The sequence below is a fragment of the Cyanistes caeruleus genome, chromosome 9, assembly GCF_971803275.1.
Source record: "Cyanistes caeruleus chromosome 9, bCyaCae1.hap1.1, whole genome shotgun sequence".
NCBI classification, from domain to species: Eukaryota; Metazoa; Chordata; class Aves; order Passeriformes; family Paridae; genus Cyanistes; species Cyanistes caeruleus.
The window spans coordinates 25,587,155-25,612,661 of NC_141709.1; the positions used below are offsets into that span (position 1 = coordinate 25,587,155).

Genomic DNA, 25,507 nt, shown 5'->3' on the forward strand with positions numbered 1-25,507 from the left:
CGGCCATGTCAGTTCTGTCTGCTCGTGTGTTCATTTGCCAGGGGAGAGCCGAGCATCTGCGTGTGCTGGGCCGAAGCCCAGGGCCTGCTCGCCTGGAAGAGGCCGAGAGCGGGTGCAGGGGCCGGGGCGCTGCAGCCTCCCGGGGCCCCAGGCTGGAGCTGAGGGGCTCCCACAGCGGGGCTGTGAGGGAGCGGGACTGCATCTCCCGGCATGCCCCACGGGACCCCGCCTCCCTCGCCGGCACTACACTTCCCAGTGCGCCCCGCGCGGCAGCGCCCCCGGCGTCCCGCGGCGGGGCGGGCGCGCAGCGTGCCGGGAGCGGTAGTCCCCCCGCGGCGCGCGCGCGCCGCCAGGCGAGCCGGGGCGTGTCCTCGGGGGTATATAGCCAGCCGGAGGGGCAGGGGGCTGCACTCTGCCGCCGCCGCCCCTCTCTCCAGCAGCTTCTATGCAATCCTCGGCCACCGCCGCTCCCCCCTGCGTTGAGCCCGCGCCGGCCTCCCAGACTAGGTAGGGCCGCGCGGGTTGGCCGCGGTTACGGTGTGTGCGTGTCGGAGACGGGGGGTATCAGGGGAGAAGGGGGGGCGCCTTCGGGCCGCAGGGTACCGGAGGGGATGGGGGGGTAAGAGGAGCCGGATTTCCTTAGGGGTAGGGCTGGGGGTGCTGGTCGGGCTGGCAAAGCTGCACACCCCCCCTCCCCCCCATTTCCTCCTCGCTGTTTGTGGGACCTGCCTCCCCCGTCCCCCCGTCGCCGTTTGTGGTACCTGCCTCCGCCGTCCCCCCCGCCGGTGGTGGTACGTGCCGCCGCCCCGCTCCTCCGGCGCCAGCTGGGCCCGCGCGGCTCGCGCGGAGCCACCACGTGACCGCTGCGCGGCCGCCGCCATCTTTGTTGGGGGCAGCCGACGCCGCGGGGCGGGCTGGGGGAAGGGGGTGGTGTCACGTGACCGACGGCCCGTGAGGAGCCGCCGCCGGGGTTTGGCGCCAAGGGCGGGGGGCGGGGCCGGCGGAAGGCGGGAAAGGCTCCATTGTCTGCGCGGGACCGGCCGGGCAGGGCCTGACAGCCCCTCACAGCCTCCCTTCCGACAATAAACACCAAACTGCGGAGCCTGAGCCCGCTCGAGGTGGATGAGCACCTCTAATCCAGACTCCTAGTGCTGATTTTGCACCCCCGAGAGCTCAGCTCGTGCCGGGAAGTGAGTGGCTGGATGTAAACGTGAATTAAAAAAACATTCGATTTTCTGTTTGCAGGATGGAAGAGGAACTGGCAGCTCCTTCCACATCCACAGACAAGACAGACAGGTGAGATGGGAGTTGGAACTGTCAATTACCTAATAACACAAAATCCCGGAGTTACTGAATGGAACACAAAGGTCACCCTTCAGATTGATTCTTAGATTTGGAGTCGTAACTCCCATGCATGCTGTAGGTGCTGAAAACCTGTGCTCACCAGTGGTTTGCACAAATCTTTTATAGCAAGGTCCTTTCAGGGACTGATACATACAAAAATACTAGCTGTTCTTGAAGTTTTTGGGTCTTTAATTAGTGCTGGAGAGGCACAAGTATGCTGCTGGCACGTGATAAATGGTATTCCTATGGGAAGCTTCTCATCCCAGTATGAGATACTGGGCTGGACCTTGTGGAAATGAAGCTGTGTGAGATGCACTCAATTGAAGCTGACACTTGCATCTGTCATTCTTCTCAGATGTGCCATGCTGTGATATGAAAAGTTTTAACTTGAGTTTATTTTTCTTGATTTAGCATTGGCGATTGAATCAGTGGTGCTCTGTGGTGTGTTGGTGTGCAGCTTCTAAAGTATGTTTTTCAGCAGCCTTTTTTGCAGCAGATTGTGATAATTGCAGTGATTGGATGAAATTGCCTATCTTCCCTTGGTATTGAAGCTATCAGTTGTTTCAGATTTACACAAACAAAACCAAACAAATCCCACCCATCCTGATAGTTCCAAACACTATAATGTATGCAGCTCTCTTTTCCATTAAACAGACTAGGTTTTGAAAGCTGAAATTACTTTGAAAACTAGCAAAAATTTGTATTTCATTTGTTTCTCCTTCCTCCAGTATGGATGTGGACGGAGAATCAAAGAAACTATTGGGTTTGGGACAGAAACACTTGGTAATGGGAAATATTCCAGCTGCTGTGAATGCATTCCAGGAAGCTGCAAGCTTACTGTGAGTAGTAGAATGTTCTGTGTGTTTTTGCTGGGCTTGGGCTTCAGCTTGTCTCTTCTGATGTGGGTTATGCAAGAAAGATTGGGGTTTTTACCTAACATGTTTACAATTTAGAATGCAACTGAGGAGGGGGCAAACTATTTAAAGTCATCCAAGAGTTGGACAGTGCTGTAGCTGGTGTGCAGTTTAGGTGGCTTTTGTGATAGGCATTACCAATAGCGTTGCCTAAGGAGGGAAAGGGATTTGATAGTTTGTTATGCAGGTGTCTTCTCTAGTAACTTGTTCACTAGTCTTGATCAGTCTCTGTGAATAGTACTTTTTGGGTTACAGATAAATTTCCTCATCTGGACGTTGGAGAGCCATATCTAGCTGAGAGAAGCATTCAATATTTGTTTAAAGCAATGGGAAATGAGCCAAGAAAGTGATCCTTTTCTCTAGGAATAGTTAATGTTCAATTTCACATATCCAAATCTAAAGCAGGCACAGGCAAATAATTCTTTATTGTTTTTGTAGGGGTAAAAAATATGGTGAGACAGCGGATGAGTGTGCAGAAGCTTTCTTTTATTATGGAAAATCTCTCCTGGAGTTGGCAAGGTATGGTGACAGTTTGTCATTTGGTGAAGAGTGTGTCTGGTGTAACAGGATTTCACTCCTTTCTGGACAGAATTGCCCTGGGTGTGATGGGCTGTGGCATTGAAGCTTGTGCAGTTCAAATTATGGTATTAAGAGATTCAAGGGATAACAAACTCCTATTCCCTTTAGAATGGAAAATGGTGTGCTGGGAAATGCCTTAGAAGGAGTGCAGGTGGAAGAGGAAGGAGAAAAGGCAGAAGAAGACTCTGCATTGCCAGCTGCTGATGGTATGTAAAGCTGCCTACCCTGCCATGGAGGCACCAGGCTGTGTTTTCTTGTTGGAATGATCCAAGTTTAGTCCATTGGTATCTTGGGTAGCCTGAATCATTCTATTGAAACTCTTGGCAGTCTGAATGGACTCTGTTTCTGTTTGGTTTTTATTTAGTCTTGCTTAAAGATGAGCAAAACCTGTAAAACATCTTCAAGGGGCTGGTCACTGAAAGCATGTGTAAAGGGTCACCAGGTGTCTGTCCTGATACACTGCATTCAAACTTGCTTTCTTAAGCTTCACCGCTGACTCCAACTGCTTTGTAACCTTGTAGCAGTACAGTGTGTGTAGTCCCACAGGTCAGAGTCTGTACAAAGTCCCAAGAGCAGTGGCTATTTTATACTCCCCGCAGCTGGAGAGGATGCAGGAATTCCTGTCCATCCAGACTGTTAAAGCACTGGCACCTCTTGCTTAGCTGTGACTAAAATCGCTGCACAACCGCACACTGCTTGAGCGGCCGCTTGCAATGCTGCAGTCTGGGGAAGGGGAAGGGACTTGCTTAGATCAAGTGGCTATGTTGGTTATCTGCTAATTCCTTGTACTTGGAAAATGAAGCTTTTAGGAAAGTCATCCAACTTGGTAACAAACCAACACACTTGAGGGTCTTGAGGGTGGTGTTGTCAGTGCCCGTTAATGTCTTTATCACTAAACTCGAAGAAATGTTTATGCTTCCTCAATCATGTAGAAGAAGCAAGGGAGGAGTTGAGAGAACAGGTTTATAACGCCATGGGGGAAGAGGCCAAAAAGTCCACAGAGGAGTCTACAGTACTATCTGAGAAGGAAATCAAAGAAGAGGATGCTAAAATGAAGGAGATTACAGAAGAACAACCCAAAGAAGCAGCTGCTGACAAGGATGCAAAGCCCAAAGAGGTTGAAGAGAAGACTGAGATTTCTGTGGGAAAAGAAGAAACTTCTTCTTCAGAAGAACAGAAGAAGAAGAGCTTCTGCTCTTCAGAAGAGCAGAAGCAGGTGCCTGTGGAAGAGGAGGCAGCTGTGGAAGAGAAGGAGGTAGAAAAAGAGCAGAAGACTGTGCCTGAGGACAAGATAGAGAAGGCAACTGAGGAGAAGGAGAGAACAACAGAAGTGTCAGACCAGGAGCCAAAGGCAGCTGGAGAGGAGGCTGAAGCGGGAGAAGCGGCTGTGGAAGAGAAGCGAGAGATGGGAGAACAGTCAGCAGAAGCAACAGAAAAAGAGACAGCTGTGGAGAAGGGAGAGGCTGTAGAAGGGCAGGCACAGACAGCTGTAGAAGAGAAGGCAGAAGTAGAGGAAGCAGCTGCTGTGGAACAGAAAGAAACTGCAGAAGGGGATGCAGAGGTGGCTGAACAGAAGGCAGAAGAGAAACAAGAGCCAGTAGAGACAGTTACAGAAGAGAAAGCAGGTGAATCTAAAGAGACAGAGTCTTCAGAGGAACCTGTGCCCACAGAGGGCAAAGAGCCATCTAATGACATGAAAGAAAAGGCTGAAGTTGCTGCTAAGGTAGAGAAAGAGGAAAAGAAAGATGACCTGATGGAAGAGGGTGAAGGTGCTAAGGTAGAAAAAGAAGAGAAAGATGACCTGATGGAAGAGGGAGAAGGTAACACTGAGAGGAGAAAAATACTTGTGGGTGGATGACTTGATGGATTTGGCTAACAATGGGTAAAAAGTGTTCCATTCAGAATTTTCTGTTTGCCTTAGAATAAGGAAAAGGCACAGTAAAGGGGCCCTTGAAGGACTTTACATACAAGTAAAGTTTCAAGGAATAGTGAATAGTCTCGGCTTCTCTTGACTAACGCTTAACTAACTGCAAAGCAAGTCTTACTTGAAAGCAAACTGACAGCCCTGTGAAATGTGTAAGTAATGGCTAGGCTGGTGGAGAATACTGAATGGATGTTCACTTGCATGCATCTGGGTGTATTGCACTAACCTTCACACAACTTGAAGCACAAATTGCTTCTGGTTATAGCTGTGTTTTATTTCAAATTGGTGGTGAAAAAACAAGAACAGCTGAACACATAAAGCAGTAAATTTACTTCTGGTGGAAGAAAGACTCCAATGAAGAGTTCCTTTCTAATAGTCATTGCTAGGGAGAATTTAGTTAGAAAATCTAAACTTGATTTGCCAAAGCCTTATTGCTGCTCTAGTGCAGTCTTCTGGCTGTCCAGCTTCTGCCCTTCTGCTTCCCTGCTTCATAATTGCTGTTTCCAGGGCTCTGTTGAAGTAAGACTTGCACCCTTTGCTGGAGCAGTACTTTGTGGCCTTAGTGGGCTTGTGCCTTCTATTGCACGAGTTAATTGATGAACTGTAATTGCAGCTTGGCTTATCAGTAACTCATCTTCACAGGCAGTGCCTTACTTCAGGAGTGGCAGATGTTCAGACTAAACAGTCCTGGACCCTGGAAGGATTTGTTCTGCTAAGAACAGTGAACACTCACTGGCTGAGCAGTGGCCTAACAGGGTGTCTCTGTGGAGAGAGGATCATGGAAGATAAACTAAAGAGTAGTTACCTGTTCCTCACCCTCAGTGCTGAAAGGCTGCTTGTGCACACATACTGCTGCTTTTTGCCCCAAGTCTGGGAGTGTGAGGACCCTCTGGAACATCTGGTCCGGTGCTGTGTCATTCCAAACTCCTCCCACTACTTAAATCTTAGCGTCCTGACATCTCTTCTGTTTTCCCTTTGTACACAGTGTCGTTATGTTTACAGGTTTGGCCCTCTCAGTGGTGGGTGTGTGCTGGAAGTTACACTAGTGAGTTCACAGGCTCTCTAGTCCTCCCCCACTCTCAGTCAAGCTCCTGTTCTGGAATTAGCCAGAGGTTGTGATACAGGAATTATGTGTGTGACTTCAGCCTGCAGACCAGCCAGTGCTCTGAAGTTATTAGCCACGTTCCTTCGTGCACATTTTCCCAAAATTTCTGCTGGTAGAACAGATGATGTGATGCTTCTGCATAGTGTCAAAAGTCAAATTAGTGTACTACACAAGAGGAGGTTCATTAACATTGACACTTAAATCCTTGACATGAGGATCATGAACTCAGAAACAGACTAATTTGTGTGCAGCTTGGCAGCTATCTTGCTGAGAACACTTTCTGTAGCATGAAGTTCAGCAGCTGGCCAGTGCCTCTAGGGCTGCTCAGGACCTTGTGGCTTCAGTGAGAGCTGACAACAGATTTGTGAGAACTAAATTCTATGTAAGTTTCTGTTGTGGACAGTAAGAAGTTAAACTTATGGACTGCTTTAGTCTGCAGTACTGAATGGTGCCAGCAAGATGGCTGCTGATGCTGAGACTTTAATGTATATGCTCTTCTTACATCTCACCTCTAACCTGTCACTGGAAAGATAAGGGCTGGGTATAGCATATTCTGCCTGACTCCATGTTGAGCAAGCACAATAACAAGAAGTGTCCTCATGCATCTACTTGCCTTCTAGAAACAGAAGAATCTGAAGAGGAAGATAAAGAGAATGATAAAGCTGAAGATGATAAGGAGAATGAATTGACAGTGGAAGACAAGGTGAGGTTGCTCTGACAGCAGTGCTTATGGAAGGATGCAGTATTAGGCCTAAATATGATGATGTCCTTCTAAAAGCTTATTCGTGTTTCATTTAGTTCTGTGTAGGAAAGACTTCTGAAAGCCAATATTGCCTAGGAATGGCCAGAGTTAGGCCTAGTCTGCACTGTAGCATCTTGCTCAGCTGTGTCTGTAAACTTGGGTTTGTTCAGCTGCTCTGACACAAATGCTTGTGGTGTGCTGAACTAACGTGGCCTGGTGGTGCAGGGGCAGGCAGGGAGAGCTGTTCCAGCCTGTCTCTGGAGTTACTTGGAACAGTTGATTCTCTGCTTGTCTGGTTGTTTTACTGTACATGTTGAAGTCTCCTGGTCCAGTAAGCTGTGATTAGGATGGGAGTTGTTTGAGAAGTGTGGTGCTCCTCAAATCTGAGATGTGCATTGATGTAGCAGTCAAAATGCCTGGAAAAATCTGCAGCCTCATAGGGTGGCACTAAGCGTTTGAGATAACGGTCACTTTCTCAGACTATTCCAACAAAGGTCAAAGTCTCATTATAAAAGCTGTACTTGATTGGTTCATCTAAAGAGAACCTTAACCAAGATCTTGCTCTTTGGATAATACTGGTGCTTGGTGCCCTGTTTTTTCTGAAAAAAATGTAAAGCATATCACAAAGCAGTGCAAGTTAACGTTCCATTGAAACATCTTTACTCCAGGCAAAAGGCTTAGTTGATGCAATAACCACTTCTGCATTTTCTGGTTTTGTTTTGTTTTTTCCTTCCTAGTGGTGAGATGTTTACCTCTTGCAGAAACGGATTCCTTGATAACACTGGTTGGGAATTTAGTGGTGGTGTTTGATGTGATCTATGACCAAGTCATTTAATCTGTCATGCGCTTCTGGTCTTTACAGGAAAGCGAGGAGGATGAAATTGGCAATCTTGAGCTAGCCTGGGACATGCTGGAGTTAGCAAAAGTCATTTATAAGAGGTAAGGACTAAAGTTCTAATTTGGGTATATGAAATTCAGTGTAAATTGGATGGTGGCATAACCAGTTAGAGAATGTGGCATGCTCTGACCAGGATTTGGAAACTATTTTTTTCTTATTGCTGTAGACAAGAAACAAAAGAAGCTCAACTCCATGCAGCTCAGGCCCATTTGAAATTAGGAGAAGTTAGCATTGAATCTGGTAAGTAATGTGAATTCTCACGTGTAAAGCGTTTGGTTCTACTTTCTTTCACTGGGTTTTGTACTTTAAAGTGAGCAGATGTGAGTTAAGACTGTCAGGATGAGAAAAAATTAGGCTCATCATGATAGTTGCAGCCATGTGAGAAGCTTTGGAAGTAATTGTTGGTGCCTTAAGTAGGATAAGTGCTTAAGTGCTTTTGCAGAGCAGTGAGGAAAAAAAAGTTTGAGTAGGAAGCAGTGTGTTGCCAGGTCAGCCTTGTGTTCTGCTTTCTGAAGTGACCAAACCTTGCTTGTGAACTTGAGAGACTTGCTGAAATTGTCATGAAAAATAGTTGTCCCTCTTAGACCATCCCAAATCCTGGGTTATAGTCAGGAAAAACTCTTGTGTTACACAGCAGAAAAAAGGAGTGGGAAGCATGCCCCAGGTTTGTTCCTTGTAATGTCTTGCTTGCTTATAATTTAAAAATGTGTTTTCATCTTGTTAAATCCAAATGTATACATTCTCTGGGGCAGGTGTTGGAAATATTCCAACAGGTTTCTGGGCCAGGGCTGCAGACTAAGGGTCATATCTTATGTCACTAGAGCACATTCAGGGAGAGCTTGGCAGGAAGGTGGCACTGTCCTTAGCTCCAGATCTGTGTTGCAATTGTGACTGGTTACATTCAGCTCCTGGCAGCAGGTAAAGCAGGAGAATTTGGTCCCTGCTTTGACTTGGCTGCTCAGTTTTCTGTGCTGAAATTACACAAACCACTTGTGAGAGAATCAGAGGAGCTGGCCTAGACATTGTCTCAGGGGAGGCACTGTTGTCACCTGACAGCCTGAAAGCAGCCCAGCACTGCTGCATTCAGTGGTGGTTCTGTTTGCGCACTGTATAATGTGTAACAAAACATGGAGTAACCAAACCAGGGTTTAGATGGTGCTGCTGTGGATAATTACTGAGGTTTGTAAAGACCTCGGGGCTTTCTCCTGTAGAAAACTACACGCAGGCAATAGAGGAGTTCCAGGCCTGCCTGGCCCTGCAGCAGAAGTACCTGGAGGCTCACGACCGGCTGCTGGCCGAGAGCCACTACCAGCTCGCCCTGGCCTACCACTACAACAGCGACTTCGACGAGGCCGTGCTGCAGTTTGGGAAGTCCATGGAGGTCATAGACAAGAGACTGGGTATGTGGAATTCTGAACTCTGTCTAGTGAGTTTTCACAAGGCAAATTAGTGAGGGGTGCTCGTTGTCTGCTGTCTTGTGTTTTGGCTGAAAGTGGTGACAGACTACACCAAGGGCAGAATTGTTAAAACTGTTTGTTGGCAGATAGATAGTTGCTTCTGGATTGTGGTAACTGGACAGTTACTTTGTCTTGAGGTGTTTTGCCCTGATAACTGTTTCACCCCAGCAATACTGACTGAGCGGATAAAGAAGGCAGATGCTGGGTCCCCTGAGGACGAGAAGGAGATAGAAGAACTGAAGGGACTGCTTCCTGAAATTAAAGAGAAGATAGAAGATTCAAAGGAGTCACAGAAAAGTGCAAAAGTAGCTGAGCTAGGACTGAAAGCAACTCTGGTGAGTGTGTCCTGAGGTTTCCTTTTGACCCAGCCCTTCTTCCAGTGGAACTTAAGAGTAAATCAGTAACGGGAGGAGCTCAGACTTGATCAAGGGCTGGTGATTGCTCACAGGTGTTACCAGGCTGTGGTTGTGAGAAGAAAACAGAGGCAGCTGACATTGAAATAGGATATTTAGTAAGAGCCCTGATACTAATTGTTCCAAACTAAACGGGAATTTGATAGGCTTCTGTGGCATTTAATGTATCAGGGCTGGAAATGATGGGCCAGGCACATGTGGATTGCATTTGTCCTGTGCAGAAGTGCAGAATCCAGTGTTGAGATGTGAAAGACTAGGGCTTTCTGTATCTCACTCAGTTCACATGTATCATCTGCCATAGTTTGTTTTTTCTGCTTTTCTTAAGGTTGGAACTACATCTGGCTTTGCACAAAGTGAAGACCATGGTTCTGTGTCCACAGTAAGTTAATCTAAAATGAATGTTGTTAATTCTCATCTGCTCTAAGGATTACTGGTTGCATTTGCTCACGTGTCAATGCCTGTCTTGTAACAGATTCCAGTAAGGAAAGGAGCTGATGGTGCATCTCAGTGTGTAACAGACATATCTCATTTAGTCAGGAAAAAGGTGAGTCCAGGAATGAGTTGTTAAGAAGTTTGTTGAAGTACAGCTGGCTTGCTCTGTGTAATTTGATTTGTATAAAAAGTATTTTTTCTTAAGGTAGTTGTATAATGGGAAAACACTCCAAAAGTAAAACCAGTACTGTATGAAACTGCTTTCCACTGGGAAGCAATCAGTCTGGGAGTCATCTGGCCTCCAGGAGACCATTCTTGGTGGTTCAGCACCCTGCCAGACCCACACTGATGTAAATCTTACCCAGTTGTGTGGCTTCTGCAGGTGTTCTCTAAACAACAGAGGTTCCTTTGCTGAGGACCCTCAAGAGCAGCAGCAGGGTTACCTGCAGATCCCAAGAAAAAGGCAATCAACCAGACTGGGCTGGGTTCCCTTCTTTCCAAAAGGAAACTGGGACTTGGACTTAATAAATAGTCAAGGCACACTGGTGGTAACGATAAACTGCCTCTTAAAGATACCAGATCTTGAGAACTTGGTTCCTTTAAATATTATGTGTTCTCTGCTAATAAAAACTTAAGATCTTGTAGGGGATACTCTCAGTTCTATGTTGCCTCTATTCTGTTGGCCTGTCAGTTCAGGTGTGCTGGAGTGATTTGGAGCTGCTGCTTTAGATAATTTCAAATGTTGTAGATGCCATAAATCTACCCTGGAGCTGTTACAGACTCAGTGGTTGCACCTTTCCTTGCGAGATTATAACTAGGGATAACTCAGTCCTGGAGATGCTGGCACCCTAAGTGTCACTGTGGTTGAGACCGTGGTGTCAGAACATCAAAGCTCTGGTTAAACCCCAGCACTGGGGAGTCTGTCCTGAGCCTGGCAAGCAGAGGTTGGGTAGATGATGTGCAGTGACAGCTGATGCTAAATTTCTCAAAAAGATTTAAACTTTGACTTGTACTTAGTGGAGATTATAAACAATTTTGTCTTCAGAGGAAACCAGAGGAGGAGACTCATCAGGGAGACAATGAAGCCAAGAAATCTAAACCAGAACCGGCTGTCAATGGTGGTGGTGGGGAGTCTGTCCCCAGTGGAAATGAGGTTGCGGAAAAAATGGAAGAGGAGGTGGGCAGCTGAGCCAGGAGTCTGGGCCATGCTTTTTATTTTATTTCCCCCCCTCTCTGTTCAGGGATGGTTCTGTGCCTGGTAGATGTCCTGGTTTTATTGCCTGCTGTCCTTCACAAGGTTTACCAGAGGAGATGAAGAATATTCCTAATGAGCAGGATGCATGTTGTGCTGTGGTGCTAACCCTGCATGGGCTGGACAGACCCAGCTGTGGAGCCTTGTCACCTCTGGGGTGGGACAGAGACAGGTTCTGGGTGTTCTTCTGCTGGGCTCAACTCCAGCACAGGGTCTTTCCCCAGTTTTTAATGTTCCTGGGTTTTATTACTTACCCCTGGGCTGCACTTGTTACTCTCAATGCTTTAGGATAGTGGTGGGCTCTGGTGACTGGCAAAGCTCACATATGTAAATCTTCAAATTACAGAACTCTTGGGCTGCTGCATGAGTTGGTGCTGTAAGACTGTGTCTTGTCTTTTAAAAACAAACCCTTATGTTCTCTTTTAGACAGAGAAAAGGCCACAAGCAGAATCAGGGGCTGCAGTTGAAAGCACAGTATGATAATGGTTCTTTAACCTTGGACACTCCTCTCCTTACAAGGAAAATGGTTTTGTATATAGTGTATTTTTTCACTTTTTGGCAACTTTTGTATGACTTCAATAAAGATTGTAAGCAAATGGTCCCTGTCTTGACCTTTCTCCTGTGACAGGTTCCAGGTTCCATCCTCTGCTCCTGGCTGTCCCCCTGGGCTGCAGATCTCAGCTGTGGCCCACTGCTGGGCTCATGCTCCCTTTAGCTTCAGCATTTCTCCCCACATTCCTTAGGCAGGAGCAGAGGGTTGGATGGGCCAGGAAGGACTGGCTGCTGCAGGGAAGGAGGAGAGCATTGCCTGAACTTCACTGTCTTGTCCAGGGATCTGACCTTTTTTCCTTCTACTGGGGCCTTGTCACAGCTGGGGCTGTGTTTTGTTCATTCAAGGCTGAGCCTGAAGTGGGTTCTGGTAGTGCCTCCCTCAGCTTTGAGCGGCCTAAAGATGGTGGGGAAGGCTGATAAAGTAAGAGCTTTGTAACATCCTGGGCTTCGTTGCTGTGTGTTTTTATCTCTGCTTGACCTCCACTTTGCACCCAGGAGCAGGGGCAGGGCTGGCTCCTGAGCCAGCTTCAGTACCCAGGTGGGACTGGGACCCTGCCCTGGGATGTGAATGTACAAAAAAAGGCCAAGAAGTGAAGAGCAATGAGCTGAAGCCTTTTATTGAACATGTAGCACAGGGCCTCTGACACTTTGGAAAGCTGGCTGTGGTTTTTGCTGGCTCCCAGAGCTGAGCTGTTTAGGCCCTGGGTTAGGCTTTCCCTACAGAGGGCTGCATGTAGGGATATGCCTGAGGGTGGGGAATTTGTTGTGCCCCTCTGTCCTCTGCCTTTCCCCAATCCACCATTGTGAGCAGGAGTGTTAACCACTCTTCTGGCTGTGGTCTCTGTCCTGAGCTGGAAGTTGAGCTGTGTAACTCAGTTTGCCACTGGGTTTGCCTGTCCTTTTCCTGCTGAAATGCCCAGAGTCTCTGGTCTCAGCAGTGATCCTGTACACTTCCACCCACCCTAGCACTGTGGGATCCTGGTACCAACCCACAGCTAGTCCCTAAACCCATCTCTGCAGCTCAAACACGGATTTTGCCATCCCTTCATCACCCTAGTAGTTAGTGAAGCCCCAGTTTGCCACCAAGGATGGTGGAGGAGGTGGCAGGGCTGTCCAGTGGGGCCATGGCCTATTCCTGGCTCACCTTCTGGGAGCCCTGTTTTGTGCTGGGGGTTCTTGAGCAGGGGGAGGGTCCTCCAGGGCCACAAAGGGCATGAAGGGGAATCCAGGGGCCACATGAGTTGTGGGCCTGCCAGGCCTCAGTGCTGGCCCAGGGGGCTCCTGGGGAAGGAAAAAAGTGATGTCAAGGAGAGGAGGCTCCTGGCAGGCTGGGAGCTGCCTGGTTATTCCCTCGCGTGTGTCATTGGGTGTGCAGAGCAAATCACACCCCTGGTCCGGCACTGCTGGGGACTCGCTTCCTGCCCCAGTGGCTCTATCCCCAAGTGCAGAATGGGAACTGTTCCCCATGCCCTCAGGCTTGTACCTTCACACCCATCTCAGCCTGCAGCCCAATCCCAACTCCCCTCTCCTTGGAGAGCTGGCAATCACCCTGGGCTGAGGCTCTTACCATGAAAAGTTCTGGCATGGCCAGGGCTGGTGGCAGTGGTGGGGCTATAGGGTGTGGGAAGACAGGGGTGTGTGGCCATGGTCTCGTCTGCTCTTCATGGCATCGCAGCATTCCCACCTCTGCCTGGAGCCGGGCCAGTTCCTCCGTGTGCTGCTGGGCTGCCCGCGAGCCTGGGCAACAGGATTTTGTCACCGTGGGGTTTACAGCAGCCATTTTCCTCACCAGGCCCATGTTCAGGGCCCCAGGGGCCTGGGACTCTCCTTGCTCTCTGCAGAGAGCCCAGCCAGAGCTGCAGCCCCCCTCCACTTGCCCATATTTCCAGGAGCCGTGTCCAGCCCAGGGTTCTGATGCTGCAGACACAGAGGCAGATACGGGACCCATTACCTACCAGCATCTGCTCTCCTCTCCCTCCTGACCTTCAGTGCCAACAGTTCATCCTCCAGACGCCGGTTCTCCAGCTCCACGGCCAGCAGTGCCGCATCCAGACCGTGTGTGCCAGTGCTGGGAGGCTCTGCAGGCACAGCCGGGGGTGCCTCAGGTGCCGGCTGTGGGGCCCCGGTCCCTGTGGGGGGACGGGCCTGGGCCTGGTGTTGGCGCTTACCCATCCGCCCGCCCCTGCGCAGCCCCGTGGCTCCTTTCTCCAGCACCGTGGCCTCCAGCTGGAGGTGGAGAAGCTGGTCCAGGATGGCCGGGTCGTGTCCCCCGGAGCTCAGGTAGGACAGTCGCAGCGCCCTGCCGGAGCCCCGGATCAGCCATCGCAGGGCTCGGCCGGGAGCTCTGCTCGGAGCCACCACGGCCCACAGACCCTCACCTGGCCTCGGCCGTGAGCGGCCCCGCGGGCGGCGGGAGTGTGTCGAGGCGGAGGCTGGCCCTGGGGAGGAGATGGGCACATGGGGGGTGAGGGAGCCACCAAGCCCCTTGGTGGAGAGCACCCCACAGGGCCAAGGCTCTGTGCTGTGACCCCTCAGGCCAGGGCTCACCTGTGCTGTGCTATTCGGACCTGTTCGGCCTGGTTTCGCGGGCCTTGGCTCAGCTCGGGCTCCCCTTGCTCGGGATGGGGGCCCGGAGGTGCCCCGGTCCCCAGCGTCGCCAGCCGCCGGCACAGCCCTGAAGGACAGTGAGGGGTCGGGGGGCTCAGCACACACAGCCCCACTCTCGGGGGGTTACTGCAGCCCACACGTGCCTCCCCATCGCCCCAAAAGCGCTGCCAGCGCCTACCCTCTCTCTGCCGCTCCAGCTGCTGGGTCCTGGCCCGGATCTCGGCCACCTGGCGTTCGTGGGCTTCCAGCAGCTCCTGCGGCGGCTGCCGCTGCCTCTGCAGTGCGAGCGGCTGCCGGGGGGGCTCTCCCTGCGGCACACGGGGTTCACCGGGAAGGGGGAGCTGGACCCGCAGTGCTGGGGAGCTGTAGGGCTGCTGATGCCCACCCTGGCATTTGGGATTCACCGTACCTCCACTGGCAGCCTCCTAGAAGTGGGGTGGGCCTTGCGGAGCAGGGCCCTCTCGCGGGGGGTGAGCACGTCCCCCAGGGGAGCCCCACGCGCCCGCCCTGCTCCCCGCTGTCCCCGCACAGCTGGTGGCACCCCACGAAGCACAAAGTGATGGCGTGGCTCAGTGTCGTCCGTGTTTTGGGACACCCCGACCTCACAGACACAAAGGGAAGAAAAGGGTGACACTCCCAAACCCCCCTCACTTAATGACATACTTCTCTGGTTTTGGCGTAGTAAGCACCAAGGGCTGGCTGTGTGGTGCAGGGATGGAAGGATGGACGCTTACCCCAGCTCAGATCAAGCTGCATCCAGGATGTGATGCCCTGTTTCACAGCCCAGCACCTGTCCCTGTCTCTGTCCCCATCCCTCCTACCCAGCTGTGCCAGACCCAGCTCCACACTACCGAGACGTCCTGTGCTTTCCTTGCCGAATCCTGTGCTCCCTCCACCGGCAGAGGGTCTCCCCCATGGAGGCAGGAGCTGCTGGGTGCCGTGGGCCCGAGGCACAGCTTCTCCAGGTGCACCCGCAGCAGCGGTCGGGATCTGAACGCCAAGCGGCAGCGGGGGCAGAGGAAGGCGCCCATGTCCAACACCCTGGAAAGCAGAGTGGGTGGAATCACTCGGGGGGGCCACCCTGACAGGGAGAGGGGGTCCCCCTGCGGGACTGACACCCCGGGATGGGCTGGAAGCGTGCACAGACCTGCTGGCGACGGTGGCTGCAGTGTTTGAAGCCGCTGTTGCTATGCTAGACTCTGGGCTGGGCAGGGAGGGCCGCACCCCCAGCCCTGGACATTCCCACTGTTTACCTACCATGGGCACTGGAATGGGGAAGAAAATGTAGCTGAGCCACCTGAGCAATCCACAGAAAACAAGATGAGGGAGGCCCTGCTGCCCTGTGTCCCTCTGTGGTTCCAGAGTGCTCGCTGACAGGTGTGCTGGCCCTGGGACTGCCCAGGAGTGCCCCCTGCCCACCTTGCAGCAGCTCCCACTTAGCTGCTCCTTAGCAGACTTCAAGTTAAGGGGGAACCTCCACACCAAGGTCAAACAGCTACTTCTGCCCTTTCTTGCCACAGGGGTCCAGGCCCTGCCTTTGTTCCCAAAAAACTCCCTGCATTCCATCCTTGCACCCACTTCAGCTCTGCTTGGCAAGTGCCTACAAGCTTTCCCCCTCACCTCATTGCCAGTGGTACCCGTCGTGGACTCATGATTTGCTCAGGACAAAGCTGCTATTTCATGGATGGGGACTTGCCCCACCAGGCTCACCCAGGGGCTGCCACTGCCACTTCCAAAGCTTCATCGATGCTTAAACCCTGCACAGTCCACAGGAGGGTCAGGGCACAACATCTGGTATGGAGCACAAGGAATTCCTGGCACACACAGGACAAGCCATGCTCTTCAGGGCAGGCCAGTCTCACTCCACAGCGCTCAGCAATCCAATTCCCCCATTCCAAGTGGCTGTCAGCACAGATTTGAGGTGAAGGGGTTTTAAATTTACCCTGTTCCTTGAGATCAGTGCACACAGATCTGCATAACTTGGATCAAAATGGATGTAGAAAGTTAAACTTTTAAAAAATGGATAAGCTCTTTTAGACAACAGCAGTGTTTAAATATTCAGAAGGAACAAGATGGTTTGTGCAAAGTAACACAGGAGCCCCAGCACTTCCCCAAGCATTCCCAGGCAGCCTCAGCCCCTGGACCCCGGCTTCCAGAGCACAGGGATGAAGAAATGCCCCACCGCCCCTCTCCACTGGGGTTCACCAAAGCCAGCAGGAGGCACAGGTAACAGAGTTACACCTGATAATACTGAGCAGGTGCCCTTGAATCCTGATGCAAAGATTCAGGGCTAAACATTACCATTTTCTTACACCTCTGTCCTGACTGGCCAGGAGTGGATCAAGAACACACAGGCCCAACCTTGGGACAAACCCCCTCAGGTCAGCAAGACCAGGCTTTGTGTGACTCCGTCCAACCCCCCTGCAAACAGGGCACAACCCCAGAGCACTTTCCAATCCAAAACCTTTGTGCACAAGCTGAACTTACACCAGACACTAAAATAGCTTAGGCCACAACTGAGTTGTTTGTAAAATTCTTTTTAATCTAATAGAAATGTTTTCATGAATTTTTAAAAAAGATTTCAATGAAAACAGCTTTGGATTCAGACATTCCCTTGCCACGTTGTGAACATAAACAGCAGCATTGCACTAGGAACAAGTGACACCGACCGGTCGAGCTTCACCGTTTTGTATGAAGCGGAAAAAAAAGCAAACTGCTTTAGTAGAAGATAATTTTGAATTATTTTCTTTAAAAAAAATCCCCAAACATGGACTGCCATCTCAGCATTGTTCTCCCTCTCCCTTCTTAAAGGAAGAGTTCACTTCCTGCAGTCTGAGCACTACAGCAATGTTTGCCAAGTGGAAAAATAGAGCGGGAGAAGAAACTATTTATCCCCAGTGCTACTGAACCCCCAAAGTTGCAGGTCCCTTAGAGGAAAGCTCTTCTTACATAAGAAAGACAATTAGAATTGGCAAACTGATGCAAAATATTTATTCCAAGTTAGTTATTTTTGATGCAGTAGTTTTTCCCCCTCATACAGACTCAATGTGATAGTCACTTTTTAAAATCTGTAAATAATGTTATCAAAATAATCTTAATCTTTGAAATCTCACAAAAAATTTATATTTTACAATCCACCCTGAATATCAAGGCTGCAAGAAGAACACAAACAATTCCTATATCCAAATATTTTACAGCTGTACCCAAAAAAAAAAAAGAAAACCACAAACGCCTGGTTAAGTGATGAAGCTCCCCGAGCCGCCAAAAAAAAATAAAATAAAATAAAATATTCATGTTATTAGCATTAATTTAACATAATTAGAACTTCAAAAGCCATTTTGTCATCGACAATGATTGTTTTAGCACACCGTTACCGCGCGCTGGGCAATGCGGCGGCACTGTTAGAAGCTTGTTGTTGCAGAGATCAGTCAGCCACTTGTGTCCTGCTCACACGACTGAACTTGTGCACTGCCCCACAAGGGATTTTTGTCAAAATTTGCTAGCTGCACAAACTTCTAGTAAGCATTAGGGCAAAACCAAAAGAAAAAGCTAAAGAAGCCAATTTCTCTCTTCTTTGGGATACAATTATTTCCCTTGTGCATGAAGTATCAACAACAAAAGAAAAAACTGAACAGACTGGAGACAGAATAAACTCTGTTTAGTTTATACAACCCCAAACACGTGTTGAACTATGAACTGAGTTTATTGGGTTGGTTTTATTTATTTTAATTTTATTGTGCCCAGTTTCAGGCATCGTCATCTGACGTTTCACTGCTACTTGTTTCTGTGTCTGAGTCCTCAATCTTTGTCTTAAAAGTGCTTCCCCAGTGGAACAACAGGCTGGAGCCGCGGCCCTGAAGAAATCCATTCTTCCCAAATCCGTTTCTTCTTCGCTGTAGGAATGAAAGTAAGTTTTAAGACAAGTACAAGTGTGGAGAGTAACTGTTATCAGCTCTCTGTGGAGATGAATGCCACATTTAACTGTGTATACACACACGGATGATGCAGAATCATCCATTCTGTTACAGTCTTGCTTAAATGCTTGGTCCTTTTGAACACCCTTAAGAACAAGCCCTTGAGAAAGGAGAGGGAGAAGAGCAGTCACAAGTAGCAAGAGCTGTAAACATACCTGCTCTGATTTAATCTGAAACTCTTTGAGCTCATCCTCTGTGAGGGGAAGGTAGTTCTCATCATTTTCAGGATATTCCTGCCATCCCATTTCTTTCAATAACCTGATTGTGAGAAAATAAAAGGGGCATGGGAACCAAAGCAAGGGAACAATAGCAAAGGAAGGAACACTTTGTTCATGAAAAATAAGGTTTTGTAGTAAATTACTCCAAATTCACCAGGGAATCCTCTCTATCACAGACCACTTCAACAATCCTTTGTGTTTACCCACCATTTTTCAATGTCTTTTACAAATATTTAACCATCAGCAGACCTGTATAATGGGTACATAACCAGCCTGGTGGAAGGCAGGGATTTGAAATTCTAACTCAAGGACACTGAAGGAGGACATGAGGCAACCAAACCAGTATCACAGCTCAGAATCTCCTAAACCATACTATCTGCTTGCACCAGATGCTCACACTGCTTATTCACTGATGTGAGATACAGCCTGAGATACCAGGTAAATATTTTCTTAACTCTCCTCCACTTTTACAGCATGTAAAGCAGCACTGGAGTATTCTAAGCGCAAACAAACTGTGGTGTGTGTCTTCAAACCATTACATTTAGGACAGCTGCTTGCAAATTAACCAGAATCACCCTTGGTTCATGCTGACTCCCAATGAGGGCAGATAAGTATCTCTAGGCAGCATTGATACACGGGGATGTGGCATTAAAAAAGCACTGGAATTTAATTACAGACCTTGGTAAAGCCTTGGTTCACTTGTAATTGGTGTCTTGTTTTACTTTCAATAAGACCCCGCCCAGTCCAGCACTAGTCACAAAGCCCCAAAACCTCCTTCTCCATACACACATCTACTGCTGCTTCCCAAAACCAGAATTTTCTTCAAAAGTGTTTCCTTCTCCTCTCACAGCCCAAGAATTCACCCTCCTTTACTCCAGTCACTTTATTCTGCCATTTCCTCACCTGTGTTCTGCTTCCAGTGAATGGGAGAGGTTTTCCCCCTCCTCCGGCAAAGGGAGAGAAAGGCCATTCTGATGGCAGTTCTCTTCCCAGTTTTCCTTTGGTTCTGGTGTGCTGTTGCTCTCCATCTGAAGAAAAATAAAACCATCAAAGTGCGCTTGCACAGACCATGCCAACAGCACAGTTCCAAGTGCAAGCTTCTGCCTTTGAAAGTCCAGCCAAGCCTTTCACCTTGAGCCAGTGTTTTTCACAGAACCTGCAGCAATGTGTACCTGGCTGTGACAGGACAACACAGGATGAAGGATGGTTGGTGGCCTGTGCTGCTGCGCCAAGGGAGTGAATGCTGGCATTGCAAAGCCATCACCAGCAGCTCGGAGTGACAGCAAGAAAACTATGAGAATTAAATGCTCGTATGAACACATTTGGCATACACATTAAGGCACAGATACATGCATCTGGGGGTCTGGTCTGTGCTTCTGAGGCTTGAGCTACATTCCTGCACCTTTCACGAGCACAAAATTCTACTTTTCTGTTGAATCAGTTTGACAGGGAAGTTGGAAAGCAACTTAAGATGTTAAAATATGATACTGTTCCTCTTCTTAGAGAATCCTTACAAAAAATCTAGATTACCTTAAACATCTATAACCTTCCTTTCCACCTCATTTACTACTTATCCACTTACATTCCACTGTGCTACACATCTCCCTCCATCACTGCTGTGCGCTATTTCCACTGGCATGTGTGCCAGACCAGTGGGAGTCATTCCCTTCCTCTTCCAGAGCCTGAATTACATACACTGCTCAGGACTTTTTCAGCCCCAACTCCTTCAATAATAATGATCATATATACAGCAAGGACAGTGATCTTACATCATCCAGCTTGTCACATTCCCTGTTTTCTGTTATCTCCCCATTTCTATCATCCTTCAGTGCCTTCAGGAATTCGCTCTTTTTATCAGTGGTCCGGCGCATCAGCTTCGTCAGGCGCGAGGAGCAGATCTCAATGGGAGGGGTGGTGCTGGAAGGACTCTGCACAGGGCGGGAGAACACAGAAATCAAACTGCACTGCTGCAAACCTGAAGCCTTTTCAGTGGCTGTGCTTACACCTTTCAAACACTCATCAGTTCTTTGGGTGGCTCTTAACCCCTCAAAAAACCCCAACCTAATGTCAAATTCCCATCAAAATACTAATGTGTCCTGCACATTCACTTCCCCTATCTATCATTATTAACTCAATTCCTTTTCTTCCCCTAGGAGTCAATTCATAGTCATGAATATGTTTGTTTCTTTGTAATGTAACTCAAGCAAGCTGCAGCTTACAACAAATAAACTACAGAGCTTACTATGCTCTGCAATAATAACAACAGAGTTTTAGGGCAAAAAACTTCATGCAGGATTCCTCTCCTACAAAAATCAGCAAATTAAACAAATCAGACTCAGTTCAAATTTGCATTTTACATCATCCTGACAGACTCCACCCTGAAATTAAGCTATGGGGAGGTAATCTCCTTTCAGGGAGTGGTCACATCCTTAACTAACCACAACCGGGTGCGGAACAGGCAGCCACAGCCTTGGAATCCTCCCCTGGAGAGAATGCTGCCAGCTGCTGGCTCTGTACACCCAGCCCAGATGGTTCAGTGTGGAAGCAGACATGGACAACCCTGGAGCCTGTGGGAAATCTGCTCACCTCAGTGCATGAACACAAGGAAACCTCCTGTGCTCTTCCACAATGTTTAAATTTCATTAATAATCTGGAGTCTGTGAACCAGGCCCACTGGCTGTACTGGCCATGATCCTGCAATAGGAGCACTGCTAACCAAGGTGAGCTTTCAATTTTATCTGTTCCATATTTTGACTGGGCACATAAAAGGAATCTAAGAACCTGTTATGGCAAAGTTTCCAGTACCTTAACCTCCTGCTGGAGTTCATGTTTGACTACTCTAAAACAGTGAGGAATTTAATCATTATTATGGAGAACTGACATGAGAATCTTGCATGTAAAACTACTCTTTTTCTTCACGTACATGCTTTGATTTTTAAAAAAATCAATATTAAACCAGTAAAATTTTCTGAAGTTTGTAGTGTTTTTCTCCCCACACACTTTTTTAAGCTGCAGGGGAAGGTTGCAAATTCACACTCTTCAAAATCAATCTCCTGTGCCAAAAATTTTTATCACACTCAGTGCTCTGAGCAAAGATCAAGGAAACTAGACCAAAAACAAGGCAGCAACTTTTGCTTATATTTCTAATGGCTGTTGCATGTGAAACACTGGTGTGAAATAATGCCTGAAAGGAAGTGCAGCCTGGCAGTAATTTCTCAGGCAGACCTTTCAGATTTTGCCTAATTCAACACAGTAAGAAATAAATCAGCAGTTGTAACAGACCAAATGGGTGACTGCAACTATCAGGATAAAAAGCTGACACAAGAGTGAAATTAAACTCTCAACATAACTTAGTTTGACTGCAGTGACAGTAGGTAACAATGAACAAAGGAGACTAAAATTAGATGTCTTCTGGTAATCTGAAATACTCAATTGAAACTCTTTGCTAGTGGCTGTTTTGATCTCTAATGAACTACTGAGGTACTAAAACTTAATTTCTACACATCAGGAGAAGACATTTACAGCTAAAGTTTAGAAACAGCATATTTCTGAAAGGGAATTCATTTCACCTCCATTCTGGTTTTATGCATAACTTTCTATAGAAGAGTTATGTTTTACAAAACATTCTTGTTTAGCATTAAAATAGTAAACTGGCATCTCTTCTAAAGGAAGCTTAGCCCTTTGACTGAAGCATCAAGGCATCTCAGTTTTTTGGTGTTGCTTTTTTTTTGGGTGTTTGGCATTTTATGAATGAGAATACTAGGCATCACCTCAGATTTGTTCTGATGTCTGTCTGTGTAACATGGATGGCTACTCTTACAGAAAAGTAACCCTGAATTCATTTTAAGAACTCAGGTTGTATTGTAACTTGGTTGCCTTAGACTGGCTTGTGGGGACAGAGCCAGTGCTAGTTGGCACCTTTTTAGTTTCCAACACACTCTTGTCTCTTATGAATAAAGGTGCTATTCTTACCACTTCTGCAGGAAGGGCATTAGCCCCTTCCAGAAACAAAAAGCCAGAGACTATGTGTAGTAATCCTGGAGAACCAGGATTGCAGTACTATCTGCTGGCCACAGACCTGTGTTTTCACATTGTAAATCTCCAATAGATTCAAAGGAAAACATATTACAAGTGTCCAGTTTAGCTGGAAGGAATTTTTAAGCCCTTTATGTTTAGCTCTCAGGTTGGTACCCAACATCTTCACTGACTGGAGTTTCACAGCAGACCTTGAGGGCTGGTGAAGGAAACACTTGCATTATTCCTGTATGATACAAAGTGAATGCTTGTTTAAGTTTACACATTTACACTGTCTATACTGTGCTGTGCATTACACAGAAGGAAGGCTGTCAGCAGCACAAAGAACTTGGATCTAAAGAGAGAGAAAAGCAAGGTAAGGGAAAGGAACAGAGCGTAAGATCTTTTTGTCAAAGTGATAGGTGCCTGTTTATTAACTACTGCCTTAATGACTGCTTCCACACTCAGCTGTGGCTAAAGCAGAAAAGTGCAGGATGCTGAAAAGTAAAGTCTTCAAAGCAGAGAACCATAAAGATGACAAGGCCTTATTTTAGAATTAATGTCTATAACGGAAGAAGACAAGTGCACCTCTAGAAAAATCCCCCAATTCTACAGTTAAAACAAGCTAATTTCAGATGTTGCGAATCATCATTTACAGAACAACAAAATCATTAAGGTTGGAAAAGACTTCAAGATCATCAAGTTGAACCTGGAAAGAGCAGCTGCATTGGCCAGGAATTTATCACAGTCTGTTCTATTTTTGTTCTTTTTTTCTTGTGCTCTGTCACAGTTATTGCTGAAATATTAAGAGATTTATATTTCAAGGTTCTCTCTATACTTCAGACCAAAACTAGGGGCAAGTCAATTTCCATCTCAGCAGATAACCTCCTTCCAACGTCAAAATTAAAAACAGATACTGTAGCTGAAAAGTCATACATACACATGTTAAACTCCTTCAACCCCCCTCAGAACTCAGTGCTTGTGTAGTTGTTCTAGAGAAAGGAAATTAGGCAGATCACCTTCCTTCCCCTTCCTTTCCTATACTGAAAAACATCATGGGAATCAATCTGCCTACCTCTTCATATCAGTTCTTGGCATCTGCACTCCCATAACACCAAGCTGACATATGTCTTATTACACAACACCATTTAAAGCATTAGTACTTATTTTACTGGAAGAAAATTCTAATACAGCTGAACAAACACCAATGGTTTTACAGCCAGATAAACCCCATTTCTATTTCTTTTAGATGTGGCAGAATGTGCTAAGAATGTACAAGTGAGTCATCCCTCAAGGATGCAAAGGTAGGTACCACATGCAGAGAGAGCCTTATGTTTATGCTTCAAAAAAAAATCTCCCACTTATCCCTTATCCCAACCCTTACCTCTTTGGGAGAGGTGAGGACTGAGCCACTTGCCAGTACCGCTGGTTTGGTTACAGACACTGGACTGGTAAAGGCAGAGTCACGGGTGGAGGACAGCGAGCCTGGTTTATGTTCACTTCTGTTGGCTTTCCATGGGCTTGGCTGTATTGAAGAAAACACAAAATACAGGGCAGTAAATGGTAAGGCATGAGAAGGTGTTGCTTGCAAGTATTGAAATAAATAAACAACATTATGCTGTATGGATTTTCTTCACTTTTCATGAACAATGTCAATAGGTTTATTTCAACACCCATCGTTTTTCCCTTGGCATCTTCTGTTTTCCCCAAATCACACACAATTCTGGTTCATGGGCACCACCCTTCAGTAAAATACCATTAAGAGCTCACAGAGAAAATCCAGCACTGCCCTTCATTAACTGGAATCACCACCGTGTAATGCAATTCATCTTAGAGGTACCCACAGATGGGAAATAAAAAAAAATCCCAATTAAAATGACATTTCTTAGGGGAACACTGCATACTACAATCACTTGACAGGAAGTTTTCCTGTGTGAGGAAGATCATCATGCAATAGTTTTGTTCAGAGTGAGAATGAAAATTATTTATTTCCTAGGACTCTGAAAGTGTCCATCATTGCACCAAATCAGCAACAATAACAAGAAAAAGAAGCAAAAGCAGCCACTTTATTACAGTGCAGGATCACTTGCTGTTTTGCCCTGGATACTCTCTGCAGTATCCCTTTGAATACACTGGCCATTTGGCTGAAGAGCAAAGACTTCAAGATAAGTTCTTGTTACTTGGAATGTTGTTCTTGAAGCTCTCTTATCAGTCAGGGACAAACACTGTGAAGTGAGAGTTTATACAAAAACAATCCTAAGAGGAAACTTGTACCAAGTAGCACTGGGCAAGACACTCAGAACATTGTAACATACAGGTTCTTCCTTTGACCCACTGGATTTCTGAAGCTAGCTTCATGTCTCTAGTAAAATAATTCATGCACAAATGAGATTCAGTTAAATCTGGGATGCAACAGATCTTGCAATCTGCCAGCAATGAGAACAGAGGCATTATTTCAGTATGCTGTCACTGTGCACTAGGTTCTTCTACCAATTTTTTAAAAAAATACATTGCATGGAGAGGCCATCAGATTTACTCTTCCACTCTTAAAAATGAGCATCCCACCCTATCAAATAGATTCCATGGCATTCATAGCACACATTAAAAACATCCCCTTCAAACCTCAGAAATATCCTGATCTGCACAATATTTATTGCCTGTACTAAAATTAGGGTGCAGTATGACTGACAAAAAGTTTCTCTTCACAGCTCCAGGGTTGCACTGTTCCATTTCCAGCTCTCAGCTGCCCAGTGCTGTTCTCCAGCCTTCCACAAAGGGGCAGCTCGCAGCTCAGAGAGGTCCAAAGACAGACCCCTATTGCTTTCCCTGGGTGGCTGAGTGTGACCTTCACGGATTGCTTGACTGTGAACTATCAGCCATCTCCATCAGCCAGAAAGAACACACTTGTTTCACTGCCACCAGTTCTCTTCCTTTCTGAACTGCTCGGAGCTTAACAAAAGCATTTTTCATTCAGTTTTCCTGTGACACCTTTCCAATACTGCTGACTTCGTGGGAAGCAATGTTTTGACACCTCTACTACTTTATGCACTACAATTCCTGGGTAACTTCTAGAAGTCTCCAG

At 47.4% G+C, this 25,507-nt stretch overlaps 3 protein-coding genes across 14 annotated transcripts in view; 1 reads left to right on the forward strand and 2 right to left on the reverse strand.

Moving 5' to 3' along the window:
- The first annotated feature begins 257 nt into the window (after nt 1–257).
- Nucleotides 258–11,656, forward strand: NASP (nuclear autoantigenic sperm protein). Of its 4 annotated transcripts, none has more exons than XM_086902215.1 (15): nt 258–507; nt 1,246–1,296; nt 2,073–2,183; nt 2,697–2,777; nt 2,946–3,043; nt 3,770–4,657; nt 6,487–6,569; nt 7,471–7,547; nt 7,673–7,746; nt 8,718–8,906; nt 9,132–9,298; nt 9,702–9,755; nt 9,849–9,920; nt 10,854–10,985; nt 11,487–11,656. In XM_086902215.1, exons 1-15 carry the CDS (start codon nt 446–448, stop codon nt 11,538–11,540), a joined length of 2,193 nt encoding a protein of 730 aa, XP_086758341.1. In that variant the 5' UTR covers nt 258–445; the 3' UTR covers nt 11,541–11,656. The 4 variants fall into 4 exon arrangements, with proteins under 4 accessions (XP_086758341.1, XP_086758342.1, XP_023788267.2 ...); XM_023932499.2 differs by lacking the exon at nt 258–507 and adding an exon at nt 969–1,118; XM_086902216.1 differs by lacking the exon at nt 2,073–2,183 and having other exon boundaries at nt 289–507.
- CCDC17 (coiled-coil domain containing 17) lies at nt 11,647–15,880 on the reverse strand. Its single transcript, XM_086902232.1, has 10 exons — nt 15,367–15,880; nt 15,071–15,260; nt 14,629–14,820; nt 14,398–14,527; nt 14,160–14,286; nt 13,991–14,050; nt 13,568–13,911; nt 13,180–13,349; nt 12,757–12,893; nt 11,647–11,843 (listed from the first exon to the last, which is right to left on the reverse strand). Exons 1-10 carry the CDS (start codon nt 15,783–15,785, stop codon nt 11,738–11,740), a joined length of 1,875 nt encoding a protein of 624 aa, XP_086758358.1. The 5' UTR covers nt 15,786–15,880; the 3' UTR covers nt 11,647–11,737.
- Nucleotides 15,881–17,187: 1,307 nt separating this feature from the next.
- GPBP1L1 (GC-rich promoter binding protein 1 like 1) overlaps nt 17,188–25,507 on the reverse strand; it is a 31,982-nt gene continuing 23,662 nt past the window's right edge. For all 9 annotated transcript variants that reach the window (XM_086902218.1, XM_086902223.1, XM_086902222.1 and 6 more), the window contains 5 exons: nt 23,810–23,950; nt 20,181–20,339; nt 19,315–19,439; nt 18,349–18,451; nt 17,188–18,112 (listed from right to left, as the gene is read on the reverse strand). In XM_086902218.1, the coding sequence (XP_086758344.1) occupies nt 17,966–18,112; nt 18,349–18,451; nt 19,315–19,439; nt 20,181–20,339; nt 23,810–23,950 (675 nt within the window). In that variant the 3' untranslated portion in view covers nt 17,188–17,965. The remainder of the gene's footprint in view (nt 18,113–18,348; nt 18,452–19,314; nt 19,440–20,180; nt 20,340–23,809; nt 23,951–25,507) is intronic.